Source organism: Passer domesticus, chromosome 14 (assembly GCF_036417665.1).
Source record: "Passer domesticus isolate bPasDom1 chromosome 14, bPasDom1.hap1, whole genome shotgun sequence".
Classification (NCBI taxonomy): domain Eukaryota; kingdom Metazoa; phylum Chordata; class Aves; order Passeriformes; family Passeridae; genus Passer; species Passer domesticus.
The window spans coordinates 20,249,489-20,277,207 of record NC_087487.1 but is presented as its reverse complement, the minus strand read 5'-3'; the positions used below and the strand labels follow the sequence as shown (position 1 = coordinate 20,277,207).

The 27,719-nt window shown below is 61.4% G+C and overlaps 6 protein-coding genes across 10 annotated transcripts; 4 read left to right on the top strand and 2 right to left on the bottom strand.

Moving 5' to 3' along the window:
• Positions 1 to 155: 155 nt before the first annotated feature.
• On the top strand, positions 156 to 7,900 carry PDIA3 (protein disulfide isomerase family A member 3). The gene is made up of 13 exons (XM_064389697.1): positions 156 to 397; positions 472 to 550; positions 1,211 to 1,328; positions 1,735 to 1,842; positions 2,692 to 2,821; positions 3,277 to 3,393; positions 3,816 to 3,941; positions 4,361 to 4,543; positions 5,121 to 5,229; positions 6,021 to 6,149; positions 6,570 to 6,649; positions 7,155 to 7,212; positions 7,496 to 7,900. Exons 1-13 carry the CDS (start codon positions 228 to 230, stop codon positions 7,613 to 7,615), a joined length of 1,527 nt encoding a protein of 508 aa, XP_064245767.1. The 5' UTR covers positions 156 to 227; the 3' UTR covers positions 7,616 to 7,900.
• A 1,055-nt stretch (positions 7,901 to 8,955) lies between these two features.
• LOC135281095 (peptidyl-prolyl cis-trans isomerase FKBP8-like) lies at positions 8,956 to 11,369 on the top strand. The gene is given in 8 exon segments (XM_064389699.1): positions 8,956 to 9,662; positions 9,765 to 9,968; positions 9,971 to 10,094; positions 10,263 to 10,480; positions 10,551 to 10,723; positions 10,802 to 10,879; positions 11,010 to 11,113; positions 11,203 to 11,369. Coding segments are annotated over 8 exon segments (1,173 nt in total). The 5' UTR covers positions 8,956 to 9,427; the 3' UTR covers positions 11,240 to 11,369.
• Positions 11,370 to 11,633: 264 nt separating this feature from the next.
• SERF2 (small EDRK-rich factor 2) lies at positions 11,634 to 12,405 on the top strand. The gene is made up of 3 exons (XM_064389681.1): positions 11,634 to 11,775; positions 11,988 to 12,096; positions 12,197 to 12,405. The coding sequence occupies exons 1-3, from the start codon at positions 11,769 to 11,771 to the stop codon at positions 12,258 to 12,260; spliced, it is 180 nt and encodes a 59-aa protein (XP_064245751.1). The 5' UTR covers positions 11,634 to 11,768; the 3' UTR covers positions 12,261 to 12,405.
• Positions 12,406 to 12,820: 415 nt separating this feature from the next.
• On the bottom strand, positions 12,821 to 18,031 carry SERINC4 (serine incorporator 4). 5 transcript variants are annotated; one of them, XM_064389680.1, is made up of 12 exons: positions 17,002 to 18,031; positions 16,745 to 16,876; positions 16,162 to 16,340; positions 15,977 to 16,056; positions 15,790 to 15,883; positions 15,516 to 15,727; positions 15,174 to 15,269; positions 14,976 to 15,102; positions 14,721 to 14,793; positions 14,459 to 14,510; positions 14,223 to 14,379; positions 12,821 to 13,958 (listed from the first exon to the last, which is right to left on the bottom strand). In XM_064389680.1, the coding sequence occupies exons 1-12, from the start codon at positions 17,050 to 17,052 to the stop codon at positions 13,742 to 13,744; spliced, it is 1,470 nt and encodes a 489-aa protein (XP_064245750.1). In that variant the 5' UTR covers positions 17,053 to 18,031; the 3' UTR covers positions 12,821 to 13,741. The 5 variants fall into 5 exon arrangements, 4 of the variants coding, with proteins under 4 accessions (XP_064245750.1, XP_064245748.1, XP_064245749.1 ...); XM_064389678.1 differs by having other exon boundaries at positions 16,745 to 18,031; XM_064389679.1 differs by having other exon boundaries at positions 15,790 to 16,056.
• A 190-nt stretch (positions 18,032 to 18,221) lies between these two features.
• Positions 18,222 to 19,307, top strand: HYPK (huntingtin interacting protein K). Its single transcript, XM_064388669.1, has 4 exons — positions 18,222 to 18,434; positions 18,619 to 18,674; positions 18,886 to 18,937; positions 19,149 to 19,307. Exons 1-4 carry the CDS (start codon positions 18,249 to 18,251, stop codon positions 19,242 to 19,244), a joined length of 390 nt encoding a protein of 129 aa, XP_064244739.1. The 5' UTR covers positions 18,222 to 18,248; the 3' UTR covers positions 19,245 to 19,307.
• A 344-nt stretch (positions 19,308 to 19,651) lies between these two features.
• On the bottom strand, positions 19,652 to 23,919 carry MFAP1 (microfibril associated protein 1). The gene is made up of 9 exons (XM_064388577.1): positions 23,756 to 23,919; positions 23,427 to 23,646; positions 22,604 to 22,736; positions 22,115 to 22,302; positions 21,573 to 21,681; positions 21,342 to 21,502; positions 20,939 to 21,098; positions 20,462 to 20,551; positions 19,652 to 20,337 (listed from the first exon to the last, which is right to left on the bottom strand). Exons 1-9 carry the CDS (start codon positions 23,832 to 23,834, stop codon positions 20,155 to 20,157), a joined length of 1,323 nt encoding a protein of 440 aa, XP_064244647.1. The 5' UTR covers positions 23,835 to 23,919; the 3' UTR covers positions 19,652 to 20,154.
• Between the last annotated feature and the right edge of the window lie 3,800 nt (positions 23,920 to 27,719).

The window sequence follows — 27,719 nt, the reverse complement described above, 5'->3', positions numbered from 1 at the left end:
TGCGGGGACTGCACCGCGGATCGCCCCCGGCCCGGGCAGCGCCGGCAACCGGCGGCCATGGGAGGGGCGGGGCCGCGCGCAGACCCCGCCCCCGCTGGCACGCGCCCCGTGACGTTCCGCCCAATCAGGAGCTGCCACACGGCAGATCCGGATGCGGGGGCCGGACTTCCGGCTGCGGCCCCGGCGCTCCCTCAGCTGCCGCTCCCGGCCCCGCCGCTCCCGCCGCGATGTCCGCGCCCCGGCCCCCGCAGCCGGCCCTGCCTGCCTCGCTGCTCCTGTTCCTGCTGCTCGCCCTCGGCGCTCGCGCTTCCGACGTGGTGGAGCTCAGCGATGCCGATTTCGAGAGCGGCCTGGCCGAGCGCCCGGGGCTGGTGCTCGTGGAGTTCTTCGCGCCCTGGTGAGGGGCCGCTGGGGGCGGGGGGCGGGCCGAGAGGGGCACCGGGCCGGTCTGACTCCCTTCCGTGCCCCTAGGTGCGGACACTGCAAGCGGCTGGCGCCGGAGTACGAGTCGGCCGCGACCCGGCTGAAGGGGATCGTGCCTCTCGTGAAGGTGAGCACGGGCTCCCGCCGTGGGGCACACCCGGGAGCGGCCAGCGAGCGGAGTCCGGCTCTGCAGGCCTGACGGACGTCGTTTCTTTGGTGCCTCGGAGCCCTGAAATGACGTGGAAGGCGATGCCCGCAGGGCCGCGGGGCGGGTGTGCAGAGGGTGTGTGAGGGCTGCCCCGGCCGGGGAAACGGGCCTGCTCGGAGCTGTGCGATGAGGCTGAGAGCGAGCACCGCGCTGCACCCACCCGCTGAGGCATGCTGACTAGGAGCTTTCTTTTCCGCACAAAACTCGTAGAGTTTTCTCAAATCAGGGTCTCTCTCTTCCTTTAGTGGCACTCCTGGTAAGGTCGGCCTGTTTTCTTCAAATGTTATATAAACTTTGGAACTGACAAGGTGCTGAGAAATTCCATGTCATTGATTGCAAGAAACTGTCCTTTCTAGTATTTTTTTTTTTGGTGTGTAGTCTGGTCGAACTTGAAACTATTTAGTCTTTGCAGTATTTTCTCAAATATTTTTCCGGGCGTCTCATTATACCTGTGCCACCTCTCTCCCAGTCTGGGCTGTTGAGCACCAGGCATGGTGACACATCCCTCTAGTCCCTTGCCTGGGATGGGTGTGTTAGGGATGGATCTCAGCCCGAGTAGCAAGGTTTCTTTTCCTTTAGGTTGACTGTACAGCAAACTCCAACACCTGTAACAAGTATGGAGTCAGTGGATATCCCACATTAAAGATTTTTCGAGATGGAGAAGAGGCAGGGACCTATGATGGGCCCAGAACAGCAGGTAAGAACTGTTTGGCAGCGTCTGGTTTGCTGAGCTGCTGCAGGAGGCAGCATGTAACAGCCAGGGATGCAGAGAGGGTTCACACCTACACATACCCCCCACCAACCCCTTACCCTCTTCAGAACTCTTTGTGCTGGCAGAGCTTGGGATGTTTATTTTCCATTAAAGCTCCCCTTTAAAGGTGAAGGTTTAAAGCTCTCCTTTAAAGGTGAAGGTGAACATCCTAGTTCCCAGGATGCTGGAAAGCTCCTGTGTGAAGCTGATGGGAGGAGTCCTTCAGTTCACATATTTATTGTATGGGAGATGTGTATGGATCCTGCAGAAACAGTTTCTGGTTTAGGAAGCTTGAAAAATGTCTTGTGGAACATGGTATTGATACCTTTAATTATTTTACTGATCTTTCAAGATGGGATTGTCAGCCATCTCAAGAAACAGGCGGGACCTGCTTCGGTGGCTCTCAGTTCTGTGGCTGAGTTTGAGAAGTTCATTGGTGATAAAGATGCTTCTGTCGTGGGTGAGTAAAGTTGAAAGGACTCTGGGAGCTTGTGTGGAAAGAGCAGAGGCAGTACCACAGCCTGCAGCAAATGAAATTCCAGATGGACATGAACAAAACCACTGCTGGTAATGAGAACAATAAAGCCTGAAAACATGTATCCAGAGGGATTTTAAAATGTTCAGCCTGGGAGATTTTCACAACTTAGTTGGACAAAGCTCTGAGCAACCTATTCTAACTGGGGCTGGTCCTGCTTCAAGTGGGAGATTTGGAGAGAATACTCAAAGCTCCTCAAATCCAATTTTTTTTTCTTTTTTTTTTTTTTCCCATGGCTATCTGGCTTTGTGGGTTCCCCTGGCACCATAGTATATGTTTTCCAAAGGTTGTTGCTTTCTTGGCTGGCTGACAACAGGTAGCTTTGGGTGCATTTATTGCCCTGGTGGCATCAGAGGGCTGTTGGCCTTGGGTGTCTGTGGTTACATGTGGCAACAGCAGATGGTGCAAATCAGGTGCCACCTTGTAGGTATAACCACATGAGTATTAACCAGCATTCCTAAATTTACTAAGTGCCAGTGTCTGTTGTTGCACAATCACCAGTGCATGTCTGAGTGTTCAGGGGACAATTGTCCTTGGCTGAATGACCAGTTTGGGCTTTTCCTGAGTAACATTTCTGCTCCTAGAAAGGGGGGATGGGGTGGGTGCAAGCAGGCCCTGAAAAATGGGAGAGAAGCTGTCAAAGGTAAACACCTCAACGTGCACTGAAGGACTGGATTCAAGACTGATCCAGTGCATTGTAGAGAAAAATGCTGAGACTTGCAGAGGGTCTAGAGCTGGGTTGGTTTGAGGTCACAGTCTGCCTTTCTGCTGCAGGCTTTTTTGGTGATGCATCTGGGGATGCTTATTCGGAGTTCATGAAAGCAGCCAACAGCCTCAGGGATAACTACCGCTTTGCGCACACCACCGAGGAGCAGCTGGTGCACAAGTACAAGGAAGATGGAGAGTAAGTTACTTAATACAAAGATTTCTTGTTATTTAGGTATTTGGAACAAATCCATGGGTTCCACTTAAATGGTTTCAGTTTCTAAACATAGCTTAAGGTCTGGTTTCTTCCCCAGCTGACAGTGATGTCTCTTTTGAATTGAGATAGAAAGGTGTAAATGGTCTCTGAAGTGTTTGTGTTTCTGAGTGGAAAGTGTCTCAACAGAGACATTTTGTTTCGGTTTTCATTGTTATGGTGAGAGTTTTGTTTCTCATTGTGGCTTGTCTGAATAATGAAGAAGGCTCTGACAGGTACACCTAGTGCACTAGTGCCACCAAGAAACTAGACAGTGTTGTTTGAGCTGTGAGTGGTGAGTGGCGATTGTCACTGGAGAGTGGGTTTTTGCCTCATCTGGCTGCTGTCCTTGGACTCCCAGGGACACTTTGAACTAATTCACAATACCTGCTTCCCCACAGAGGTATAGTCCTATTCCGTCCTCCACGCCTGACCAACAAGTTTGAGGAGAGCTCTGTCAAGTATCCAGAAGACAAAATCACCAGTGCAAAGATCAAGAAATTCATTCAGGAGAACATGTGAGTGATTCCTCACCAACAAATGTGACAGACTGGTCTCAGTTGGCTTTGGCCCTGTCAGAGCTTGTTTTTTTCATTGCTGCCACCTCTGCTGCCTGTCTTGGCACTGCTTCCCTTTGGGGACACCTTCTTGAAATCCTGATGTGGCTGTTGTCATGCACTCTCCATATTCTAACCATGACTGTTTAAAAACTGAACCTCTGAGAGCTGGGCTAGCTTTGGCCTTAACTGGGTCAGCTCTAGCCACTGATGTGGCAGGAGATGGAGATTTGACTCAGAAAAACCTGGTACAGGAATGAGCAAAGCATTTCTTCCTGAGGCCCGATTGATCACTGGCATTTAACTCCTGGGTGGGAAGCAAGTGTGCTGTGTCGAGCCTGTTCAGGGGTCATGGATGCTGCTAATATCTCTCTCATTGACAGCTTTGGCATCTGCCCTCACATGACTGAAGACAACAAAGACTTGATCCAGGGCAAGGACTTGCTGGTGGCATACTACGACGTTGACTATGAGAAGAATGCCAAGGGATCCAACTACTGGCGCAACAGGTGGGAGTGGTGGGGTAAATCAGCCTCGCACTGTTCCTGCCTTGCTGCAGTTCCATAGCTTGGGTGACAGTCCTCTGAAATAACTGTGTGATTGCTCTTGGATCCCTGGTCCTTAGGAACCTAGACCTTACCCACAGACTGCCTCACTGCTGTGGTGTGCAATTCTGCCCTTCACGCCTGAGACCCTGGGGTCACGCAGTGGAGGATGGAACCACGCAACACTTGCCTCAGTCACCACAGACACAAGTCTGCTGGTCTGCTTCTCAGCACTGTTTCTACAGGACCTGGCTCTGAAGAGCACGTTGTGCCACTGAATTCCTAGTCCAGTGTCTATGTCATCTTGAAGGGTGTTACATCATGTAGAAGAAAATGTTCAGAGAAATAATGCTTTATGGTTTTGTTTATTTTTTTCCCCTCAGAGTTATGATGATTGCAAAGAAGTTCTTGGATGCTGGCCACAAACTGTCTTACGCTGTTGCTAGTCGAAAGACCTTTGGCCATGAGCTTTCTGAGTTTGGTCTGGACAGCAGTGTGGGTGAGGCCCCTGTCGTTGCCATCAGAACTGCCAAAGGAGATAAATATGTCATGCAAGAAGAGTTCTCGTGAGTTCTTGAACTTGATGGTAATGGGTCTCGTTTGATGGACTTTGGTCTAGAGGTCTCTGACCAGATGATACTTTGTTAGCTTTGAGGAAACAGGAAAGCTGGCTGTTGCAACTGGAAGAAGCAATTGCTGGGTCAAAATGGCTCCTGCTCATGTTTTTTCCTACTCTCTAGAAAGCTTGCAGCCCCTCCTGTTATACAAAGGGAGAGAATTCAGTTCAAGATCCTGAAATTCTGGTTAGGAATCAGGGTGCAATAAAGGGCAGAAGAATGCATTGTACCTTTCATTTTGAAAAAAAAAAAAAAAAAAAAAAACCAAACAAACAAAAAAAAACCAGACATGAAGAATGCTAGAAGGCCTAAAACATTGAATGGGATGTGCATCCAGCCTCCTGTCACAGCCCTTAAGGACATCACTGCACTTGTTCTGGGCTCTACTAAGCCAGCCCCAGACTGGTGCTGTCAGAGATGCAGGTGGCATCTGTTGTGTGGGTGGAAGTAGCTTAAATAAGCCTTGAAAGTTTCCCTCTCTCATGCTGTGTGTGTGATGATGGCTGTAACATCACTTTTCTTTCAGCCGCGACGGAAAGGCTCTGGAGAGATTTCTGCAAGATTACTTTGATGGAAACTTGAAAAAATACCTGAAATCAGAGCCTGTCCCTGAAAGCAACGATGGCCCTGTAAAGGTGAGTGCTGCATATAGCTGCAGAGAGACATTGCTCAGCAGCAGCTTCCTGTGCCTGTGTGAAGTGCTGGGAGTGAGGCATGGTGGCAGCTCAAGAGGCCTCTGTGCTGATAGACAGAGAAATTACTCACTCCCTTGTTCCACTGCAGTTTTCTGAGGTGAGGGAGACATGCAGCTTGCAGTTTGGGTTCTGGTTTTTTTTTCTCTCAGCATAGTAACTGCTGCTTGGCCCCAGCAGTTACGTGCTTTGTGAGTGCAGCAGCATCCAGATTTCCAGGGCTTACACAAAGGCCTGTCCTCTTGGTTTGTCCTCACTCCTTCATGCCATGGTCTTCCTGTTGGTCGTGACTGCACTATTTTAGGGATGTCCCCGTTTATCTCATCACTGGGATCTGGTATAATTCCTGCCTTTCACCCTCCCAGGCCGTTCTGTCCTGAGTAAGAGCATTCCCTGGCCTGGCTTTTTGATGAGAGCCTTACACAAGAGTGCAAGTCATGGGATTCACAGATGTTTTTGGCCTCAGCCAGTCCTACTGATTGCTTGCTGAGATTAAAAAGAAATTGCTTTATCTTCCTGCAAGGACACCATATGTAGACCTCACTTGGAGGTGGTGCTGGTAACTTATGGCAGGTTTTTACCTGCACGGTACAGATGAGGAGTGCTGTGTTTGGTTCTGCTGCTCACTGTGCAAGTGTGGGAGACCCAGGCTTGGGTGAATTGTGTGGAGCATGTCATGTCATTGCCTCATCTGTGACTTGGAAAGAACTAACTGGTGTGATCAACCTTTACAGGTGGTGGTGGCTGAGAACTTTGATGAAATTGTTAATGCACAAGACAAAGATGTCCTGATAGAGTTCTACGCACCGTGGTGCGGCCACTGTAAGAATCTGGAGCCCAAATACAAAGAACTGGGGGAGAAGGTAAGTCTGAGATTCTTGCAAATGTGAACTAGAATTTTACAGCACTAAATGATCCTGCAGGTTCTTTCTAGCCTCTGTGATAAGGGACCTAATTGTGCCTTCCTGAGGACTACAAATTTTAGTCCCTTTGTGGAGTGCAGATATCTTGAAGCAGGATCTGTGGTAGCAACCACAATGGTATATGTAGTCTGTGTTATTGGCTAGGGCACAGGAATATTCCCAGACTCAGTGACTGGCCTCAACTGCCCAAGTTTCTTTTTGGGCAGTTTCCCTCTCCACGATGATAGTCTCCCATGTAGTGGGGATTGGTGAAGTGGCATTCCCTATGCACTGTCCTCTGATAACACTGCCCCAGGTCATGCTGACTGCTGGGTTCCTGGATTTTGGAATTGGTTACTGATTGGTTCTTTCTACCCACAGCTCAGCAAAGATCCCAATATCGTCATTGCCAAAATGGATGCTACAGCCAATGATGTGCCTTCTCCCTATGAAGTCCGAGGGTAGGTCTGACTGCTGTGACAGCACGTGTCAGTGCATGAGTCCCTCTCTGTCTGACCTTAGGCACAGCACTGAAGACCTGAAAGAGCCTCATGGGGAGAGGTGTGGGGGTTGCCAGGCAATAGCTAGGTGACTGCTGGGCAATGGCTTGATGTGGATAAGTCAGGAGTGAAAACAAAATACACTGATCTGCCTGGCTTCTCCAGGATTCTGGTGTCCTGGCTCTACCTGGAGGTCTGTCCTGCTGCTTTGGAATCTGCTGAGATTCTGGTCCTAGCAGTGTGAAAACAAATCTGGGCTTGCTGTTCCGAAAGCAGTTCAGCTAGCAAACTTGAACCTGTGAGCTCAGCCAGATCTGCTAGGCTCTTGAAGGCCACACCTGCCTCAGAGCCACTGAAGCTGTGCCATGTTAAACCAGGGCAGTGTGGGGTGCAAGTGCTCTCAGTTGGGGCTGGTCTGATAGAAATCAGAGCATCTCAGGAGCTCGTGTGTTTCTTCTCTCTCCAGTTTCCCCACCATCTATTTTGCTCCAGCTGGCAAGAAGCAGAGTCCAAAGAAGTATGAGGTAAGAATTTTGCTGTTCTTCATGCTCTATAAAGAAGTGAAGAGCATCCAGGTGTTCTAATTGTACTTAATCCTCTTTGGAGTTGGGGGTGGCACTGTGTCCTGTTACCCTGGGAACATGCCTGAGGGTTCCTGCTGGGAGCATTGTACTTTGTGTTGTTGGCCCTGGAGAGAACTCTGCTTGCAGTCACCTGGGTCTCCTGCCAGGCACCTGAACCCCCTTCAGGAGAGGGGAAATCCATGCTGGGTACAGGTCCTGCCTGACTGTCATTTGCTTTCTGCAGGGGGGCAGAGAAGTGAGTGACTTCATCAGCTACCTGAAGCGGGAGGCAACCAACACTCCCGTGCTGCAGGAGGAAGAGAAATCCAAGAAATCCAAGAAGAAGGTGAAGGAGGATTTGTAAAGTACCTACTTGCCACCTTGTCAGGATGAGCTCTGTGTGAATTGGGGAAGCACTGGTCAGACTGGGGCCAGTTCTGGGCTGTGGAGAGCCAGTGGCCATGGGGGCTGAGGGGCCCCAGCTGCTGTATCTAGTAATGTTTAATTTCCTGCCGTCTCTTAGCTGCACTGTTTGTGGGGCTCCCCAGGTTTGTTTCATGGTTTGGGAGGGGGTGGGGGTACAGTTATTTTCTAATTTTTTTTGTACATTTGGAGAAGTGAAACAATAAAATGACCCCCTTAAGACCAAGTGTCCTTGTCCTGGGGAAGCCCATCAGACCTAGAAATGGGATCTTGTTCTTCATAGGCAGCCCCTTCCTGCAGCAAGTTGTTCCCTACAGTGAGCCCTCCTAGCCACTGAGTTTAGCTTCTAGCCCATTATCCTCTTTCCTCAGCTGCCTGAGCCCCTCCAGAATGTAGCAGCAACAGCTGTCCCAATGTGTTGGGCTTTGGGTGCTGCATTTACACACATTTTGGACTGGGGAACTGTGGTCACAAGTGCCTTTGCTGTGTGCTGTCCTATTGAGTCCAGAGGTATCACAGCAATGCAGGCACATGGAGCAGGCTGGCAAGGGCCTCGCTCAGCAGCAGCAATAAATGAGCTTTGAAGCTGGTGCAGGAGTAGTCAGCTCCACTGACAGCTGACAATTGCCCATCTAACACCAAACTGGAGTGCTGCTTCCTTGGTGGGCAGGACAGTGCTCTCCATCAAGCCAAGGAGAGCCCGGGAAGTGTTTCTAATCCTGGCTTTGCTCCCTGCTCTGTGACTGTTGACCTGGTGGCACCTGGGGCACTGAACACAGGTAAAATTCTTCAGCATGTTTGGCCCATAGCACAACTGCAGCTTCTCAGAGCAGCCTGGGTGAAGTTAGCACAGGCCTGGGGCAACTTTCTGGCAGGATGGACGGAGGATGAGGAAGGGCTGTGCTGGTGGCTGCCCAGATGTCCCTTACTGTGCTGTAAGTGCACTGAAGGTACTGAGCTTCAATTGAGAAACAGGCATCTGATGAAGGATTTGTATATTTACTGCCTGGAATACTTGGCACACAGGATGGCTACAGACCTTTCTTTCAGTGAGACCTGCGTGGAGAGCTGTGTAAGGGCAAAGCCACCACCCAAAGTAACACATTCCCTCAGAGTTGCCTCAGGCCTTAGCAGAAGATCAGATCTTTGTTTCTGCCTTTCCCCATGCAGCCGTGGTCCTCCAGGGAGCAGGGAATGAGCTGGCCCCAGGTCCTTCAGGGCAGCTGGAGCAGCTGGCACTGCTTCAAAGACAGGTCCGGATGAGCAAGGAAAGAACGGCAGCAACAGTTTGCTTGGGAGGCTTTGATGTGAGACAGCTTTGAACGGAGATATTCACAGTGGTTCTTCTCCTGCTGGTAGCTGGGATAAGCCCGAGACCCGGCCCCAGCCTCGGTACCGGAGCTGCCCGGCCACGGCATTGCCTGGAACGCGCGGCGGCGGCGGCGGGCGGGCGGCCCCGAGGGGCGGGCGCGGGCGGCGGGAGCCCCGTGGCGAGGCTCGCCCTGGGCCAGCTATTTTTGCCGCCGGCCCGGACTAATCCCCTGAGCCGCTTGCCGGCATTAGGTAACGGTGCGGCGGCATGCGCTCCGCGGTGTCCCCGGCCCGGGCAACCCCCGGCAGTCGCGGCGCGGCGGGACCGGCGGCGGCACGCCCGGAGCGGGCTGGGGGCCGTGGGCACCCGCCGCCGAGCCCCGGGCGGGCGCGGACCGAGGCCAGCAGGTAGCGGCGGGTGGTGAGGGGGGCCGGGGCGGACATGCCCGGCCCGTCGCCCGGCGGCTCCCCGGAGAGGGAAACAGGGGCCGGCGGGCGGCCGCGGGGGCCTGGCCGGGACCGGCGGGTGCGGTTCCGGCTGCCTCACACGGCCATCGCGGTGCCGTCGGTGCGCGAGGAGGAGCGGCTCTTCTACCAGCGGCTGGAGGCGCTGGCGGTGCCGGGGCCCGGCGGCTTCGGGCCGCTCTTCGCTTCCGACGGTTGGAGCGACCTGACAGGTGAGCGCCGACGGGCGGCCTCAGGGCCGGTACCGGGGAGGGCCGAGCGAGGCGTGCCGATTTCGGGACTCCGGCCTGGCTCTCAGCGCCTCCCCCCCGCAGAGGACCGGCTGCTGCGGAAGCGCCTGGTGCGGGCCGGGCCGGGCGGGCCGCGGCCCTTGCCGGGCCAGGAGGTGTCGGTGAAGGTGCTGGGCGCCCTGGAGGACGGCGGGCTGGTGGAGCGGGACCCGCGGCTCATCTTCGTGCCGGGTCACGGGGACGTCGTGCAGGTGAGCCCGAACCGGTGCGCGGTTCAGCGCCGCCCTGGGCTCCGACCCGCCAGCCCCGCCGTGCCCGTCCACAGGCTCTGGAGCTGGGCGTCCCCACCATGCAGCCCGGGGAGATTTCCTTCTTCCTCGCCGCTTTCCCCTACGCCTACGGCCGCCCGGGCAGGTAGGGCGGGCGGGCAGCGGGACCGAGCAGGCGGGACTGGAGCAGGCAGGGGGCGGGAGGGCAGCCGGACCGGGGCGGGCAGACTGGAGGGACAGGCGCGGACAGGAGGGCCAGAGCCGGGGGGGCCGGCCGGGCAGGGGTCGCGGGCAGCTGGCGCTGTGCCAGCAGGGAGCCCGACGTGCCGCCCGAGGCGCCGCTGCTGTTCGAGGTGACGCTGCTGGAGGTGCGGGACGGCCCCGACCCGCAGCCGCTGCCGCCCGCCGTCCGCCTGCGCCTGGGCTCGCAGCGCCGGGAGCGGGGCAACTTCCACTTCGCGCGGGGTGACTTCGCCGCGGCGCTGCGGTCGTACCGGCTGTCCCTGCGCGCCCTGGACGGCCCCGCCGCCGGTGAGACCGGGCGGGAGGGAGGGCCCGGGGCTGCGGGGCTGGGGCGCTGAGGCCGCCACTCGCCCCGCAGCTCCGCCCGGGCCCGAGGAGGAAGAGGAGCTGCGGGAGCAGCGCGTGAAGTGCCTCAACAACTGCGCGGCCGCCGAGCTGAAGCTGGGGCGGGCGGAGGAGGCGCTGGCGGCCTGCGAGGCGGCCCTGCGGATCAGCCCCGACAACGGCCGGGCGCTGCTCCGGCGCGGGCAGGTGGGACTCGCGTCGCCCCGCACGGCCCCGCTGCCCTGGGCCCGGCCGTGCAGCCACCCTGCGCTCCTCTCCTCGCAGCTGCTGGCAGAGCAGGGCCGGGACGCAGAGGCGGCGCTCGTCCTGAAGAGAGCCCTGGAGCTGGACCCGGCCAACAAGGTGTGGGAGGCGGGGTGCGAGAGCGGGCGGTGGTCCTGGCAGCCCCCGGTACTAGGAGCGGCGAGGAGGAAGAGGATCCCGCGGGAATCGGTGGGTCGGGTGTCCCACCGCAGCCGCTCCTCGTCCGCAGGTGATCCACACCGAGCTCTCACGGCTGGCGAAGCGCCAGAGCCCTCCGTCCAGCACCGGCCCGCAGAACCCCCGCCGCGACCCGAAGCCGCCGCCGAGCCCCGCGTGCGTAGGCGAACTGGGCTGTGCGGGGACGGATGCTCGTCCCGCACCCTCTTGGCGCGGAGAGCGCTTATAGCCCTCCCTCCCTGTAGATCCCCGCCACCGCCCTCGGCGGAAGGAGCGATCTGAGCGGCCCCGCAGCGCCCCAGAGCCTGACCAAGGAGATAGAAGAGCTCTCATACCGTCCTCCCCGCACCGCCCCGCACTCCCAGGGGCGGGGGAGGCTGAGGCAGGGGCGGGGCGGCGCCCCGTTCCCCGTCCCACACCGCCCCGTTCCCGGTTCCACCCGGCCCCGCCCCGCCCCGCTCCCGGTTCCACACCGCCCCGTTCCCGCACCGCCCTGCTCCCCCCGCAGCACGCCTCATGACGTCACGGCGGGGGGCGGTCCCCCCTCCCCGCCCCGCATCCTGTCGCGCGGAGGCGGCTGCGGCGCGTGCGCCCAACCTTCCGGCTTTTTCGCCCCCGCCGGCAGAAGGGAGGCCATAGCCCGCGGCCAATCAGGCGGGGCCCTGCCGGAGAGACGCGCCAATGGGAGTGCAGCGGGGGATGGATCGGCGCAGTGATTGGCTGCGGCGTCCCTTAAAGCGCGGCGCGGGGCGGGGCGCGGGGGGTCAGTGCGGGACGTGGCGGTGGAGTGGCGGTGGGAGGGAGCGGCGCCATGACCCGTGAGTCGGGGGGAACGAAGGAACGAAACGGGGCTGGGGCTGGGGCTGGCGACTGCGGTGGGCGGCCGGCCTGGGACCCAGCAGTGCGGCAGGGTCGGGGTCAGGGGCCGCGCCGCGAGCCGGCCTGCGGGCAGTGGTCGGGCCGGGGCTCGGGGCGGCGCCGCGGCCCGTAAGCGGGCCCGGGCTGCGCTGAGGCGGCCGCGCTGTGGCAGGCGGGAACCAGCGCGAACTGGCGCGGCAGAAGAACCTGAAGAAGCAGAGCGACTCGGGCAAGGGCAAGCGGCGGGACGACGGGCTCTCGGCTGCCGCCCGCAAGCAGAGGTGAGCGCCGGGCCGGCCCGCCGGCTCCCCCCGCCCCGCTCCCTGCTCCCGCCCCGCGGCGGTGCCGGCCCCGCCGCCAGCCCCGCCGCGCTCCCCGCAGGGACTCGGAGATCATGCAGCAGAAGCAGAAGAAGGCCGACGAGAAGAAGGAGGGCAACAAGTAGCGGGCGGCCGCGCCGGGCTGCCGCCCCAGGGCCGGTCCCGCCGGCAGGATGCCCCGCGCCGCCGCAGGCCGGGTCCCGCCGGGACCCCCGGCATCGCCCCGCGCCCCGCGGCGCCGTCCCCTATTAAAGTAGCTGTGGAGCCCTGCACGCTGCGTCTGCTCGTCCGTGCGCCGCGCGGGGGGTGGGCGAGCGTGGGTACTGCCGGCGGAGCAGTCGCGGCCGCCGAGGGAAGGGCCGAGCGCGGCGGAGGCGAGCGGCGGCATCTTGACGGCGAGGAACAAAGGTGGGGTCGGGCCCGGGCGGTGCCTGGGGCAGCGCGGGGAGCGGGGCTGGCCGGCGTGGCGCCGCTCGCCGCAGCGCTCCGGAGGGGCCGTTCCAGGGCGGCGGCGGAGAGATGGCGGCCGGGCCTGCGCACCGCGGGGAGCCGCGCTGCGGCACGGCCGGGGCGGGCCCCGCTGCGGCTCCGGGCCGGCGGCAGCGCCCAGCCGTCTGCGGGGCCGCGGCGTCCGGCCCAGCGCCGAGGCCGGCGCCGATCGCCCTTTCCACCTCCCTGCAGGGCAACAGCAGCGGCGTCAGCCCGATCCGGCAGCACGGCGGCAGCCTGGGTTCCTCACCGAGCCAGATGCAGCGCCGCCTTCCACCGCGCTGGTCTCGCAGAACGGGCAGCCGTGGGCCTGGGGCTGGCAGCGGGTGTCCGCGGGGCTCTGGTTGCCCCGGGGCCCTGAGGAGCTGCTGCTCGCCATGGCCAGCTGCCTCTGGTCTGTGTGGACCCCCTCGGCCACGCCAGGCCGCAGGTCCGTCTTGTGCCCCACCGGCATCAACGGCTGTGCCTGCTCGACTGCAGGACAGGAGGGTGGCATGGGGCTCTCAGGCGCTGGCCCACAGGGCCGTGCCAGTGGCTGTGGCAGGCTGCCCAGTGGCCTGTGCTTGCAGCAGGCACGAGCAAGACATTGTTTCCCCAGAGGACAGCCTGCACTGTCTGCAGCACCGGGGTCTGGCAGAGCCCCCCACCCGGGCCAGGCTCTGTGGGGACTTGCAGCAGTGCTGCTGGCTCAGGGTGTTCCACAGGGCTGGCACCCCCTCCCTCCATCCCCATGGCAGCAGCTGCGCAGGGAAACGGCACAGGCTCAGTTCAGAGGTTTATATAAAAATGTATTGAAGCAGGTATTTACAGTGACTGCACCATGACAGTGGCAGCCAGGGCAGAGCCCTGCTCTCTCAGTGCACTCAGTGAAGCCAGAGCAACCAGGCTGCGGGCTGAGCTCCTGCCACCAGCTGGCCCTGGCCCTTTGGGTGGCCCTGGCTCAGCACAGGGCCAGTATCCCTGGGAGCATCTGCCTCCCATGTTCCCCTCAGGCTCTCAGGTGCTGCTGTCTCCTGGGACAGGGGGTCAGGGGAGGCCAGGAGGACCAAGCAGGGCTAGGGCACAGGCACGGGGCACAGCAGGGACCAGCCCTGGGCGCAGTTTGTCCTGGCAGGGACTACGTGGAGACGTTGATGCGCTGTGGAGCACGTCGGCGCCGCACGATGCGTGGCCCTGTACTGCTGCGCTGGTGCTGTGGGGAGCCGTGGAGGCAGAAGGGGCTCAGCAGCAGCCACAGGTAGAGCAGGACACAAGCCCAGCACGAGGACACCTTCACCCAGAAGGTTGACCAGCTGCCATGCGTGAAGGTGGTCTCCAGCACTGCATTCTCATAGCTGGGGGGAGAGGGCAGGACTGGGATGCCAACACAGGTGGTTCCAGTGCCAGCTACAGCCCCAGATCACCCTGTGTCCCAGTGGACACGTGCCCCTGGGCATGTCCCTCCAGCCCTTCTTGCTGCGCTGCACAGCTGCCACTGGAGCAGTGCAGGTCTGCGGGCACGGAGCCCTGAGCATCCCCAGCAGGTGCCAGCTCGGTGTTGCCATCACAGCCGGCACAGAGGTTTGGAGTGAGGGCTGGGCAGCAGCACAGAGCCCTACCTGAACCAGTTGGTGAGTGTCATCATAACATAGAGTGAGGCAAGGAAGAAGACAAAGTGGAAAGCTGAGTAGCTGTAGACCACCCGGTCCTGCTCATCCTGGATGATGAATTGTCCCCTGGCACTCTCCTCTACTTGCTCACATGTCTGGTCGGTGCCTGGGGGAGTGTGGCGACATGGCACTCCCAGGCTGGAACACAGGCTCTGCCCATTCTCCCACACAGACACTCCACTCACCTCGCAGCTCCTCTTCCATCTTCTCAGGGCAGCAGAAACAACAGGAAGGTTTCTGCAGGGAGAGCAGAGTGGTGACTACCCAGCCCTGTGGCCGCCTTGGCCAGACTGAGCCCTGCCTGATGCCAGGGCAGGTGGTGTGGGCAGCCCTCTGTGCTTGGTTAGAAACACCTGTCCCTCTCTGGGACTGGGACAGGGCCTTGAGGTGGTGGGTCTGGGGTGCCCATAGCAGGAGGATGTGGAGCACAGCTGCACCCATACTCACTTTAAACTCAAAGCTGTAGACTTTGACCATCCAGAGGGGCCCAAAGACCTCGGCGAGGTACGAGGCTTCATTGCTGTGCGCAGGAAAGAGGCAGAAATCATAACACAGACAGCCATCACCCTGTGCTATGCTCCCAGCCTGCCCCATGGATTCCCAACGGCCACAGGAGCTCTGCTGTGCTGCCCCTGCCCACCCACCAATGCCCCACTCGGGACACCCCGGCACCCCCAGCGTGCCTGGGCAGGGAGCACGCACCATGCGAAGAGCACGCAGGCATACATGATAGCAGCGCCCAGCACGGCCACGGTGGTGTCCTCTGTCTGCAGCTCATCCTGCCGGAGCCCCGGGAAGCAGACAGTGAGGTTCTGCCCCTGGTACAGCACTGCAGGGAGGTGGAGGTGAGAAGGGCACGCATCATGGCAGGGACTGCTGGTGGTGGGCAGGGACACCCACCTCTCTCTGGGGGGCGGCTGGACAGTGCGGAGAAGGTGAGGTACATCACATAGCAGCTGATGATTGAGGACTGCAGCAGCCCTGACCGCGGCTGCTCTGCAAGAGTGCAGATAGAGGTGTTACTGGAGTTCCTGGAGTAATACGAGCTGGTGGGTGGGCCCTGGGCAGTCCCTTCCTGCCACTCGCCCGTCCAACGCCTTGTGCCGAGCATGGGAAGGGCCAGTGGGAACCCTGGGGAGCTGGGTTCTGCTCCAGTGCCCAAGTGCTGGCCCTGAGCTGGGGCCCACAGTCACCCCAGCCAGGACACAGCTGGCCATGCAGCATGTGCTGTGTGGTACTCACTGAGCCGCACACACGGTGTGATGGAGATGAAGGACATGATGCCACAGAGGCTGCCATTGATGGCAAGCAGTGCTTTGTTGAGGTGGCAGGCAGCTGGGTGGGTGTAGAACTTGTAGAGGAAGGAGAAGGCGGCAGAGGCAAGGGTGTAGAAGGTGGCCGTGGCCAGCAGCACGGCCAGATACCAGCGCTTGTCCTGTGCAGCACCTGTCAGCCTGCAGAAGAGTGGATGAGCTGGGGCAGTGGGCAGGTACCCACCCAGCACCCCAGCACTCACCAGTTCTTGTTCCAGGTGTGTGCAAAGGCTGTGATCAGCACCAGCTGGATGAGGATGAAGGCAAAGCCCCCAAAGACACCTGTGTAGTGCCAGGCTGGGGGAAGAGGGCAGAGGTAAAGATGGCACAGGGCAAGTGGGGGCCAAGAGGGGTGCCCGGGTGCCAGCTCAGATAGTGTGGGGAACACACCTTGGATGAAGTTGTCCTCAGGAATGAAGAAGCTTATGGCCCAGAGGCCCACCAGCACCAGCAGCTTCAGCAGCCAGAACCTGCAGGGCGGTTAACATCAGTAGGACAGAGCCCCTGGCAGCCCCACCCAGGGCAGCCCCCTCCCAGGACAGCCTGTCCCAGCCCCATGGGTGGCCCATCCTCACCCATTGTGGAGCTGTGCACGGCAGTCAGAGCTGGAGCGCACGTTGAGCAGCAGGGCAGCCTGTGCCAGGTGGAAGCAGGCAGTGCCAAAACAGACCCGGTACACGGCCGAGGAGCCCACCAGCTGCTCGCAGTCTGTGCCCCCGGGCAGGTGTTGGCACAGCACCACTGAGAAGGGCACCTGGCAGGCACAGTGGTTGATGGGACACGGCTGCTGGTGCGTGCACCCATCTTCCCCCAGTGCCCATGGCATCCAGCACATCCAAACTTTTGATATTCCCACCATTCCCAATACCTTTCTCAGTACCCTGGGAGTGCTGGGACTCCCAGCATGCCAGGCAAATCCTGCATCTCTGGTACCCCCGGAACCCCTTCCCCCTTGGCACTCCCAGCAGCCCTGCCACTATCCCACCACCCCAGTATCCTCAGAATCCCAGTGCTTCTGATGCCCATGGCAATTCTGGCATGCCCAGTGCTCCTCTGGGTGCCCTGACATGCCAGGCACCCCAGTACCCCCAGAACTCATGGTGCCCTTGAGACCCCCAACACTCCCGGTACCCTGGCTGTTCCAGTTCCCTCTATCACCTTCTCTGCGATAGCCTGGGCCACAGTGCGGGACAGCATGAGGCAGCACACAGCAGAGGCCAGGACGTGCAGGAGCGTGTAGAGGACACGCGTGCTCGTGGACACGCGGAGCCCATGACAGCCGCAGCAGAGCTGGGGAGGGGCACGGTCAGTGGGGATCCCAGGGACCAGCGCCGCTCCCAGCCTGGCCCAGCACACCCTACCCACCCAGCCCTGCTCCCAGCCTGCTCCCAGCCCTGCCAGACCCCGAGTCCCACCTGGAATAGCAGCGGGTGCAGGAGGTGCCCCCGTGCCGCTGTGCCCGCCATGGCCCAGCTCGGCTCTGCTCAGCCCCCGCGGCGTTGATGGGATTAGGGGATTGTCAGCTCGGCCCGCCCTGCCATCTGCTCCCTGCTCCCTCCAGGCAGCCACCCCTGGGTGCTCAGTGGGCACTGTCCAGTGACTCCTGGCCGTGGGCATCCCTGCCCAGACCCCGGTCCCTCCTGGGGCAGGCGAGGCCCTGGCAGGTGGCCTGGACATGAGCTTGCCTGAGGGGCACCTGGGGTCTGCCCGTGCTGCCTCCCTGATGCCAGAGCAGGACCATACAGCTGCGTGCAGGGGCTGGGGGCTGTGGAGTTCACTGGAGGAGCAGCAGCCCCGAGCACAGAGGCACCCAGGGGACACGGGTACCTCTCTGGGCAGTGGACGGCATGAAGCACGTCCAGCGGGCAGCAGGATGCCCCATGATGGGCAGGACCTGGGGACAGGCAAGGGGAGGCAGGGGGCTCTGCGCTGGGGCTGGCGTCACCGTTCAGCTGCTCCACAGCCAGGCGGGCTTTGTGCTGGGAGAGCGCTGAGACACGGCGGAGGCCGGGGCCGCGGGGACACAGATCACCGCCACCGCACACGGCCCGGCCAGGGACGCGCTGTCCCCCGGGTGCCACGCGGGGCGCGGGCGCGAAGGGAGCGGCGGTGCGGCCTCGGGCGGCACCGGGCACGGGGAAGCACGGCCACAGCTCGGCCGCCTCTCGCCTCCGGCCCGCTGCGGCCCGCCCCGTGCGAGCACCCGTGTGCGGCGGCGGCCATGCCGGGCTCCCGACCCGGCAGTCCCGGGCACAGCCGGGGGCGCTCGCGGGCAGCGGCGGGGCCCGCCCGCTCCGCGCCCCGCTGCTCTGGAGCAAAGCCGGCAGTGCCGGCGCTGCTGGCTCCGAGCTCCCGGAGCCCCCGAGCGCCGCCGTGCCCGCTCGGCGGGGCCGCGCCCGGAGCCCCCGAGCGCCGCCGTGCCCGCTCGGCGGGGTCGGGCCCGGAGCCCCCGAGCGCCGCCGTGCCCGCTCGGCGGGGCCGGGCCCGGAGCCCCCGAGCGCCGCCGTGCCCGCTCGGCGGGGCCGGGCCCGGAGCCCCCGAGCGCCGCCGTGCCCGCTCGGCGGGGCCGGGCCCGGAGCCCGCGCTCGGTTCCGGCGGCGCGCGCCGCTCGCCGCCCCGCAGGCGGCGCACGTGACCGGAAGCGGGCCGCGGCGGCGGCGGCATGGCGGCGGAGGGCGATGTGGAGCTGGAGCTGGAGACGGAGCCCAACGGCTCCGGCGGCGGCAGCGATGGGGCGGGCGGGCGCGCGGCCGAGAAGCCGCGGAAGCACGATAGCGGCGCGGCGGACCTGGAGCGCGTCACGGACTACGCGGAGGAGAAGGAGATCCAAAGCTCCAACCTAGAGACGGTGCGGCGGCGGGACGGGACCGGGCCAGGGTGGGAGGCCGGGCGCTGCCTGCAGCGGGGCCGAGCCGGGCGCTGACCAGCGCGCCTGCACGCCCGTCCCGGGGCCGGTGGCGGTGCCCGTGCCGCCGGCGCGGCGCTGACCCGCCCGGTGCCGCGCAGCGGGGTGACCGCGCTCGTTCTGGCAGGCTATGTCGGTGATCGGAGACCGGAGGTCCCGGGAGCAGAAAGCCAAGCAGGAGAGGTAACGGTCCGCGCTCGCTCCGGGGCACTGCCTGTCTTGCAACTTGTCACCGCTCGGGACCCAGGCATCCTCTTCCCGGTCTGACATCCCGGCCCCCTCCCTGCCCCACGCTGCTGCGGGGAGCCGCTCCTGCCCGCCTGCGGCCCAGGGAGCACCGGGCAGTGCCAGCGGGGCTGGTGGTCACCGGAGGTTTATCCGTCTCTTGTCGTAGGGAGAAAGAACTGGCAAAAGTGACCATCAAGAAGGAGGATCTAGAGCTGATTGTGAGTAGGGGCGGGACCCCAAGCAGGCTGTGACATGCCCCAAATCTTGGGTGGGAAGCTGCACCCACGGAGGAGGCCGGTGCTTGCCTGTCCTGAGGCCGGTCCGGTGTCCCCGTGGGTGGGTGTCCCCATGGGTGGGTGTCCCCAGTGCCCCTGCCCAGCCCGCAGGGCCCTGCGGATGCTGTACGGGGCCGTGCCTGTTTTTCTGCAGATGACAGAGATGGAAATATCACGGGCCGCAGCGGAGCGCAGCCTGCGCGAGCACATGGGCAACGTGGTGGAGGCTCTTATCACCCTCACCAACTGAGCTGGGAGGCCATGGGCTGCCAGGCATGTGTCTCTTGCCATTCCAATAAAGGCACTGGTGGGACTGGGCTGTCTGTGTGGTTTACACAGTGCTGAGCACTTGCCCCTGCGTGCATGGTACCCAGTCATGTGGCATTGTGGTGGCAGTGCCAGCTGGCCACCCCTGTGACTGGAGCAGGACAAGGTGACCTGTCTCAGCAGTGAGACACGCTCCTCTCCCCTCTTTTAATCTCTGTCCCTGGGGCAGCACAGGCTGGACAGGCCCAGGCACAGGCCTGAGGCAGTGGTGACAGCTGACCATGCATGCCCTGCCCAGGCTGGTGCCTCCTGTGCTCCCCAGCTCACCGTGGCTCTCAAGGAAGGTGCAGAACAGGACAGCCCTGTCCTTAAGAAGAATGGGGCAGAGTGTGTAAGAAAATCGAATATTTAATCAAACCCTCCCACCCCACGCAGGTAGAAAAGCCAAGCCCTGCAGGACCATGGTGAGGAGATAAGTCACCACGGACCACCTCAAAACAGGGCCCAGACTGACACCGGGGACAGTACAAGCAAGGGGTTGTAGACCAGAGAGGTGCAAAAGTCCTGTAATTCTTCCAGAAGTGGATGTGCTGGAGCCAGGGCTGGTGCTGCGATGTGCCAGACACTGCCAAGGCTCCACAGTGGCCGTTGCTGGGATGTAGTGTGGCCACCAGCCTGGCCAGCACCACAGGCCATCATCCTCCACTCTGCGTGGGCAAGGAACTGCTCAGCACAGGGAGTGGCACACCTCATCAGGGCAGGCATGGTACAGGCAGGGAAGGGCTTGCCACCACAGGAGTCCTGGAACATGTCCCTCCTGGCCCTGCCCAGGCTCTGGCAGAGCAGTGCCCTCCTGCCAGCGTCAGCCACACCAGACCCTCCAGCCCGTGCTCTTAGGTCGTTTTTCGTTTCTTGGCCGAGGGTCTCTCAAAGACATCCCGCACCCCCGCTGCCTTCTGCTTGAAGAACTTGGTGTTCTGTGCACTCTCCTGGCCCCAGGCAGAGTCAAAGGAGGTGGTGTCCTGGTCCACCAAGTGCGTGTACTTCGTCCGCCCTGAGCGCCCAAAGTTCTTGACCTGGGGAGCAGAGGAACTTGTGAGCAGCTGTTCATGGGGGATGCAGGACCAGCTCCTCCCCCCTGCCCAGAACTTCTACCCCTTGGCATACGGGCTGGGCACCCTCTGCCAGCATGACACCCACCTGCATGACTTTGGGCAGGATGGTCTTGTTGAAGTGATCCTCGAGGGTCGGAGCACTGAAGTCTCTCTTGTACACCTCCTCATCCTCATCCTGCAGGAGGACACACTTGCTCAGCCTTTAAAGGTTCCAGCAAGTCTTGGCAGCACTAGGAGAAGCTGCCTGAAGGTCATATTGCTGCTCTGCCAGGGCTGCCACAGTACTTGCAGCCCTATGAACTCCTGCTGGAGTGGGGGATGTGAGTGTTCCCCAGGCTGTTTCTCCAGTGGCCCATGCTGAGCTGACTTGGTTCTGGCTGGGTCTGTCAGCCCAAACACCAGCACAGAGACAGCCCTGCAGCTTCAGCCCCATGCTGCCTCTGAAGGCTGGCTCTTGTGCCAGGGCACCCCCAGGGCACCGTGGGAGAGGGGAGGCTCCCCGCAGGGAACAGGGCCCTGCAGTCTCACACCTGCAGCCAGGCCTGGCCCTAAGCACACTCACCATGAAGAAGGCGCCGCGGTGGTAGTACTTCTGCAGGAATTTGTATTTGCCCTTTACTGCCTTGTTGGTGATGACTTTGCCATTGGCCCGGAGCTCAGCGCGGCGCTCCTCCTCTGTCAGGTTCCGCATACGCTCGATCTCTGCCTTCTCCTTCTCCATGCTGGGTGGGAGAGAAGCTCCTGAGACCCTGTGCTCCCACAGCATCTCCTGGGAGAGGCTGTCACCAGCCACCACCTGAGAGCTTACACATTTACCGCTAGGGAGCAAAGGCACCCCGAGGGCGGGCAGGAGGGGCTCTGGGCATTCAGTCCAGCTGGGACCCTGCTGCCAAAGGGCAGCCTGAGGAAAAGGTGCTTTAACTGCCTGTGGGCTCTCAGCCTCTGGTCTACCTGACAATACTTACGCTTCTCGTTCTTCACGGTCTCGTTTGATACGCTTCAGCTCACGGACTTTCCAGGCCTCGTACTCCTCCTCGTCGTTCTCATCGTCTGTATCGAGTGCATCCAGTGCTGCCAGCGAGCGTTTGTTCTCCTCCAGCTCCTTCTTTGCTTCCTCTTCTACAATCTGCAGTGAGGTCCAAGCTAAGCTTGCTGCAGTGACTGCCCCCTCCGGCCCCCAGCCCACCCCTCCGCACCTTAAGCGTGTACTTGCGCCTCTCCTCTGCCATCCTCTTTGCCTCCTGCTCCAGCTCCTTCTGCTTCAGAGCTTCTGCTTCTCTCTCCTGGACTGTGATCCGGTCCTTCCTGAAAGCAGGGCCATGACAGCCTTCAGCCCTCCCATGAGCCAGTGCAGTCACTCAGCCTCTCGCTGGCTCCCACACGGCAGCTGCTTTCAGCCTTTGCCCTCTCCAAGGACAGGTCAAGTCCCGGGGCTCTCCCCTTTCTGGGGACTACCATGTCCTTTTGCCACCGTATGGCCCTTGCCCAAGAGCTCTGGTCAGACTCCACAGCCTGACGCCACAGCAACCCAATGCAACTGATATGGGGCAGTGGGAGCAGAGATTGCTCCTTGCTCCCTAGCTGTGCCCTGCCAGGCTGCGACCATCCCATCCCACCCCACCCCAAGGAGGTGAATGGCTTCCTCACAGTGAGAAGAGACCATGGCAGCAAGGTCTCCTTGGGCCCCAGCTTCTGACTACCACGATCCAGGGCCAGCCCATGCACTCCCATCACCTACTTGCGAATAAAGACCGGTTTGAGACGTGGCTCCATTTCATCTTCGCTGTCCGTGTACTCCTCATACTCGGATTCTGACTCAGACTCTTCTCCAGACCGACCCTCATCTTCCAATTCCATCACTTCCATCTCCTCAGTTTTCCTCTCCTGTGCTCGCTGACGCATCATCCCACGCCGACGCTCGATCTCCTAATGGGGACAAGCACAGAGCAGTCAGAGGCCAGCCCTGCTACCTCTTCTCTCTCTCCTGTGAAACACATGTCATGTCTGGAGTGTTGGCTTTGAGAAGATGCACCTGTCTCTCTGTACAGGGCGAGGCCTCCCCCAGTGTCCTGTTCCATGCCAGGGGATGGTAACCCACCAGTTAAGTCATGGCCAGGTGTGACACTTGTCCACACACATCACACAGCCCACATGTCCATGCAAAGGGCAGTTCCAGCCTGTGCCCTTCCAGCTTTCCTAGGCCCATTATCTGGCTTTGCAAACACACCTCATCATCGATCTCTTCCTCCTCCTCTTCACTGGTGTCCTCCCGTTCCAGGCGCCAAGCTTCTCCCCCCTCCACTTCCGAATCGCTTTCCCCAACCACTTCAGGTTCCACGATTTTGCGGTGTCTTGCCAGCCTGCAAGAGACCCCAGTTAACACACTTGGAACACGAGGGGGCTGCAGGGAAGTGGCTTCTAGCAAGGCCACAGTAAGCACCGGGACTGCCAAACACTGCCAGAACTGATACGTTCTCTCAGGGGGCCACAGTGGCTGGGCACTGGCAGCTCTGCCCTGTCCATGCTTCAAGGCAGAATGCAGTTCCCAATGAGAAGACTCCTTGTTAGTGGAAACAAAACCACAGGAGGCAAACAGCACTCAGTGGCGTTTTTCTGCAGATGACAGAGATGGAAATATCACGGGCTGCAGCAGAGCGCAGCCTGCGTGAGCACACGGGCAGCGTGGTGAGGCTCTTATCACCCTCACCAACTGAGCTGGGAGGCCATGGGCTGCCCAGAGTACATTTCACCAGACACCATCCTTCCTCGCTACCCTGAGCATCAGCATGCAGCACTAATTTCTATTGTGGAGCCTGTTTTTGATACCATCCACACAAACACAGCTGGACATGGGCTGTGCCTGGCTGGAAGGCAGCCCCAGGCACAGTGCAGCGTGGATATGAGAAGTCACAAACACTCCTGCACTGCCTGGACGATGTTCCCAGCTCCTGCCCTGTGCAGTTTCCCCCTGCAGCACAGCAGAGCACAGTCCCAGCGCCCCGGCCCCGACAGGCAAAGGGGGCTCAGCTCCTGCCTGCCGCAGCACTCACCGCTCCTCCACGTCCTCGGCGATGCGGTTCTGCAGGCGCCGGAGCCGGGGGTCGTTGGCCAGCTCCTCCTCCTGTTCCTCGGGCTCGACCTCTTGCTCCTTCGCTTTCTTGATGAATTGGAACTCCTCGTCCTCCTCCTCCGAGGACTCCATGGGCGCGTAGTCGGGCCGCTTGCCCGACACGTACCGCTTCACCTTCACCTTCTCCATGGACAGCTCGCCTGCGGGCGCCGGGCCGTCAGCGGGGGTCTCGGCCCAGTGCCCCCGCCGCCTCGGCCCCGGCCCCGCGCCCCTCCGGCCACCCCGCTGAGCCCCGGGCCCCCAGCTCACCCTTCTCGTTGCGGACGGGCACGGCGCCCGCCGTGGACTGGATCGGCGGCTGCTTCATGAGGGCGCTGGGGACCGACATGGTGGCGGCGGGCGGAGGCCGGGCCGGGCCGAGCCGAACCGAGCGGAGCCGCTGACAACGGCGCCTCGAGCGCTCACCCGGAACCGGAACCTCCGCCGCTTCCGCCGCGACCGGGACCGCGCCGGGGCCGGAAGTGACGGTCGGCCCGCGGTCGCTGCCGAGGGGACCGGGGCTCGGGCCCTTCTCCCGGGCCCTGCGGCCGGGTGGCAGGGGGGGTTCCCCGGTGGTTTCGCCATCCGCCTTGGGCCGGGAGAGGTTCCGTTCCCTCCCGCACGATGCGGGTTTCCCCCCGAAGGGGCGTCAGGGCGAGGCACCGGCCGAGCGGGCATCCCGCGGCGGGGGCACCGGGCAGCGCCGCCACAGGGCTGTGCTGCTGGCCCGGCCCTGCGCGCGGTGTGCCGTGCCCTGCTGCCACACCGCGCCCAGGGGCACCGCAGCTCCCCGAGCCGGGGGCACGACCTGCGTCCGGCAAATCCCCGTGCCCAGCTGCCCCCGCACAGCCCGAGAAAACTGCGGCTCGCTTTGGTGCACCGGTGTGTGCCCGTGCGCGGCCGCAGGGGCACAGCGGGGCCCCGGCTGCTGCTGAAGCCGCGCAGTTGCTCCCTGCAGCGCGGCAGAGCCGGCTGTCCGCCCCTGCTCCCGACAGCCGGAGCCGGCCGTGGCCCCAGTCTGCCCGCTCTGCCCGCCGCCAGCCGGCTCCAGGCGGCCCCAGCGCTGCTGCCCGGCTCCCGCCGCCCGGGCAGCAAGGACACACAGCTCCGGGAGCCCTCGGCCTGGCCAGCGCCGGTGGGGCACGGCCTCCACCGAGCTGCACGGCAAGGTGCAGGGGCTCCCGGGGGTCCCCATGGCGTGGGTGTGCTAAAGTGTGTGGGGAAAGGCTGGCTGCCCCCTGGGGGTTTTCCGTAAGCAGCCGGGTGCTGCCTGTGTCAGCATGTCTCAGGCTCCGAGGAGCGCGGGGTTTCACGGCGCCGGCCGAGGGGCTGGCGCGGGATGTCCCTACGCGCGCATCCTGCCGCACAAGATAATCGTTTCTCTTAAGTTGGGTAAAACTGCGTCACAAGCCACTACAGCCACGTCTGCCGCTTTCTGCCTGCTACCTTCTGCTGGCTTCTACGAAGAAAGGAAGAGGAAACTCTCTTATCTTCCATGAAATCTGCTTGCTGGCAGGGACGTTTAGGAAGCAGGGGGGCAGAGCCGTGCTTTAACAGTTCGCTGGCAGTAGCAGAGCACGTACTCTCGTGCTTGTGTGGCAGAGGCCCTGTGGGGTGAGGCCAGCTCTGGCAGCCAGGAAAGGCCAGGGCACATGTGCTTTTCCAATTGGTGCATCAGCAGTGGAGCACAATCTGTAAGGGAGTGCAGGGAGGTGTTTTTGTTTTGGTGTCCTTGGTCTGGGCTGGGATATGTCCCTCACAGCATCTCCTGCAGCCAGTCTAGGGGAGAGCAGATGCCATTTTTGGCAGCAGTACCACCCTAATCTGGTCCCAGAAGTGGCTGCAGAGGTCCCAAGGCCACCATGGAGGCAGGCTCTCTCCTGCAGGACTCCTCGGCCTGTAGGAATGCCAGGGCTGGGCAGATCCAGTTGGATGCCCACGATCTGGCTGTGCTGCAGGCTGCCCCAGGCATGGGGGCAGGTGGGCCCAGTTCCTTGCAGCGCTGGTGGGCTGCACCTGGCATCCTGACTCACTCCCTGCTCTAGTTCTAGAGAGGGGTGTCCCTGCAGTGCCCTCCATACAGACCGGTTTCTGCTGCAGGCAGAAATGATGCCCTGAGCAACTGAGGCATTGGTGCCTTTATAATCCTACAGCACCAACAGCCTCTGCCAGGAACGAGCAAGAGTGGATCTGTGTGCTTGTTGGTGTGCTTCTGGCCTTTGCACCCAGGTGACAACCAGAGCACCCACTCTGTGTTTATGTTGTTAATGTTGAGGGTTGTCACAGTGTTCCTACCTGGTGAGTCCTGTGCCACGTGGCAAAGAATAAACTTCAACAGGGCTTGGAGGAACAGTTGGCCACAGCTAAGAGGAAGCTTGGGGACTGCACACAAAGCAGACACTGTTCCATTCAGGTGAAGCCAAGCTAAAGACCTGGGCAAACAGGGAAATGCCTTCAAGCCTGGCTCAGTTCTGTGGCTGCAGGTGCTGTCGGCCATGGCAGGAAGATGCCCTTCACTGTGAAGTCGCTTTGCCCCATGTTCCCTTTCCCCAGTGCAGTGGGTGCTAACATCTTGGCCCTGCAGTGCTTGGCAGTTGGCAGCTGGGCAGCAGCAGATGAGATGCACTTCATGGGGCTGAGCCCCCCATTCCTGGGATGGTGTGAGGCCATGGAAGGCTGGCAGCTGTTCCATGAGTGAGCCTGGAGCATGGGCCAGTTTGCCCCTCAGTGCTGTGCCAGCCACACCTGCTGGTCTTTGGGCTGGGTTTGTGTGTCCATGCTTGTGAGCACCCCCTCCCCAGCCCACTGAAGCCCATGGGCACATGGCATTCCTGCTGCTGGGCTGCAGGTGGGCTCCCAGCCTGGTGTTCCCTGCCCGTGTGTGCGTGTTCTGTGCGTGTCACTTGTGTGGAACGCCCCAAGTGCCACAGGCACCTTATGGACTTAGGCTGGGTAAGGACATCCCTGCCCCTGTACAGCAGGTGATGACAGGGTGCTGTCACAGGACAGGTGATGGAAGGGCATGTCCCGCAGCCCAGAGCAGGGGCAGAGCCGGACTAGGCTGTGGATTGATACCTTGACAGTATTATGACTGCTGCTGACAAAGCCTAAGGCAGATAGTTTACCCACCTTGAGCAGCTGCTGTTTGTGTCTGCAGCTGTACTGCAGGACAAGGTCAGGGTGTTTGGGCTGGGCCTGCATGAGTCCCTGCATGTGGCTACAGCGAGATGTTGTGTCTGGGAGTCAGAGATTAATAGAGCTGCTGGAGCCAGCTGGACCCTGTGGAGCACAGATCCTGCCTGGGCCACGGCAGTCCCAGCTCCCTGCGCACCAAAGGGCCTGCTGGTAGTATCCAGTGTGGCAGGGATGGTCTGGAGAGCCTCCAGGGAAAGGGACTGCAGCCTTAGCTTTGGGAGAGTGTGAGGATGTGTGCGGGGAGAAGGCTGGACAGCACAGCAGAGGGACTGTGGGCTCACCTCTGCTGGCATGGGGGGCAGAGCAGGCTGGCCCCTGTGGCTGTAGTGAGAACCCCAGGGGATCCTGGCAGGACAGGACAGTACGGCTGGCCAGCAGTAGTGCTGCCAGTTTGCTGGGCACTGCTGCATGGAGCAGCTGCTCCTGCTGTCTCCTGGGCTGCACTGGTGCCTCTGAGCCATGGTCCCCAGGTCTGAGAAGAGGGTTTGTGATCCTGGCGGACGTGCAGCAGTGTGTTTCACCCCCTCCCTGCACCGTGGCTGGGGGCAGGGAGGGGTGCGCGGCAGCCCTGTGAGGCGAGTGGGGCACAGTGGCCGCTCAGATCCGTGCTGGAGCCCCTCTCTGCTCCTTCTGCAGCTGGGCCCTGGGGCTGCTGGGACGGAGGGTCTGCTCCCCATCCATGGCGTTGTGCCACCTGCAGCCAGGTGCTTCCCGACACAGGCGTTTTCTTTGGCAGGGCTCTGGGGTCAGCGCGGGTCCCAGGCCAGTGGTTTGCGTAAGAGCGCGGTGCTTCCTGCCTGCCTGCCCCGCAGCACCGCGATAAGCCATGGTGACAAGGGCCCTTTGTCAGCTCCTCTCAGCACCGCATGTCACAGGGCTGTGCAGCAGCTCCTCACCTGCCTAGGCACGGCTGCCAGCGCCCAAAGGAGGCATCCAGAGATAAGGTTCATGGGTGGGGCAGGCAGCCCGTGTCCCATCCTCCCTCCCACCTCCTGTCCAGACTCCAGCTCTGGACCTGCCCCTGTCCATGCATCCTCCA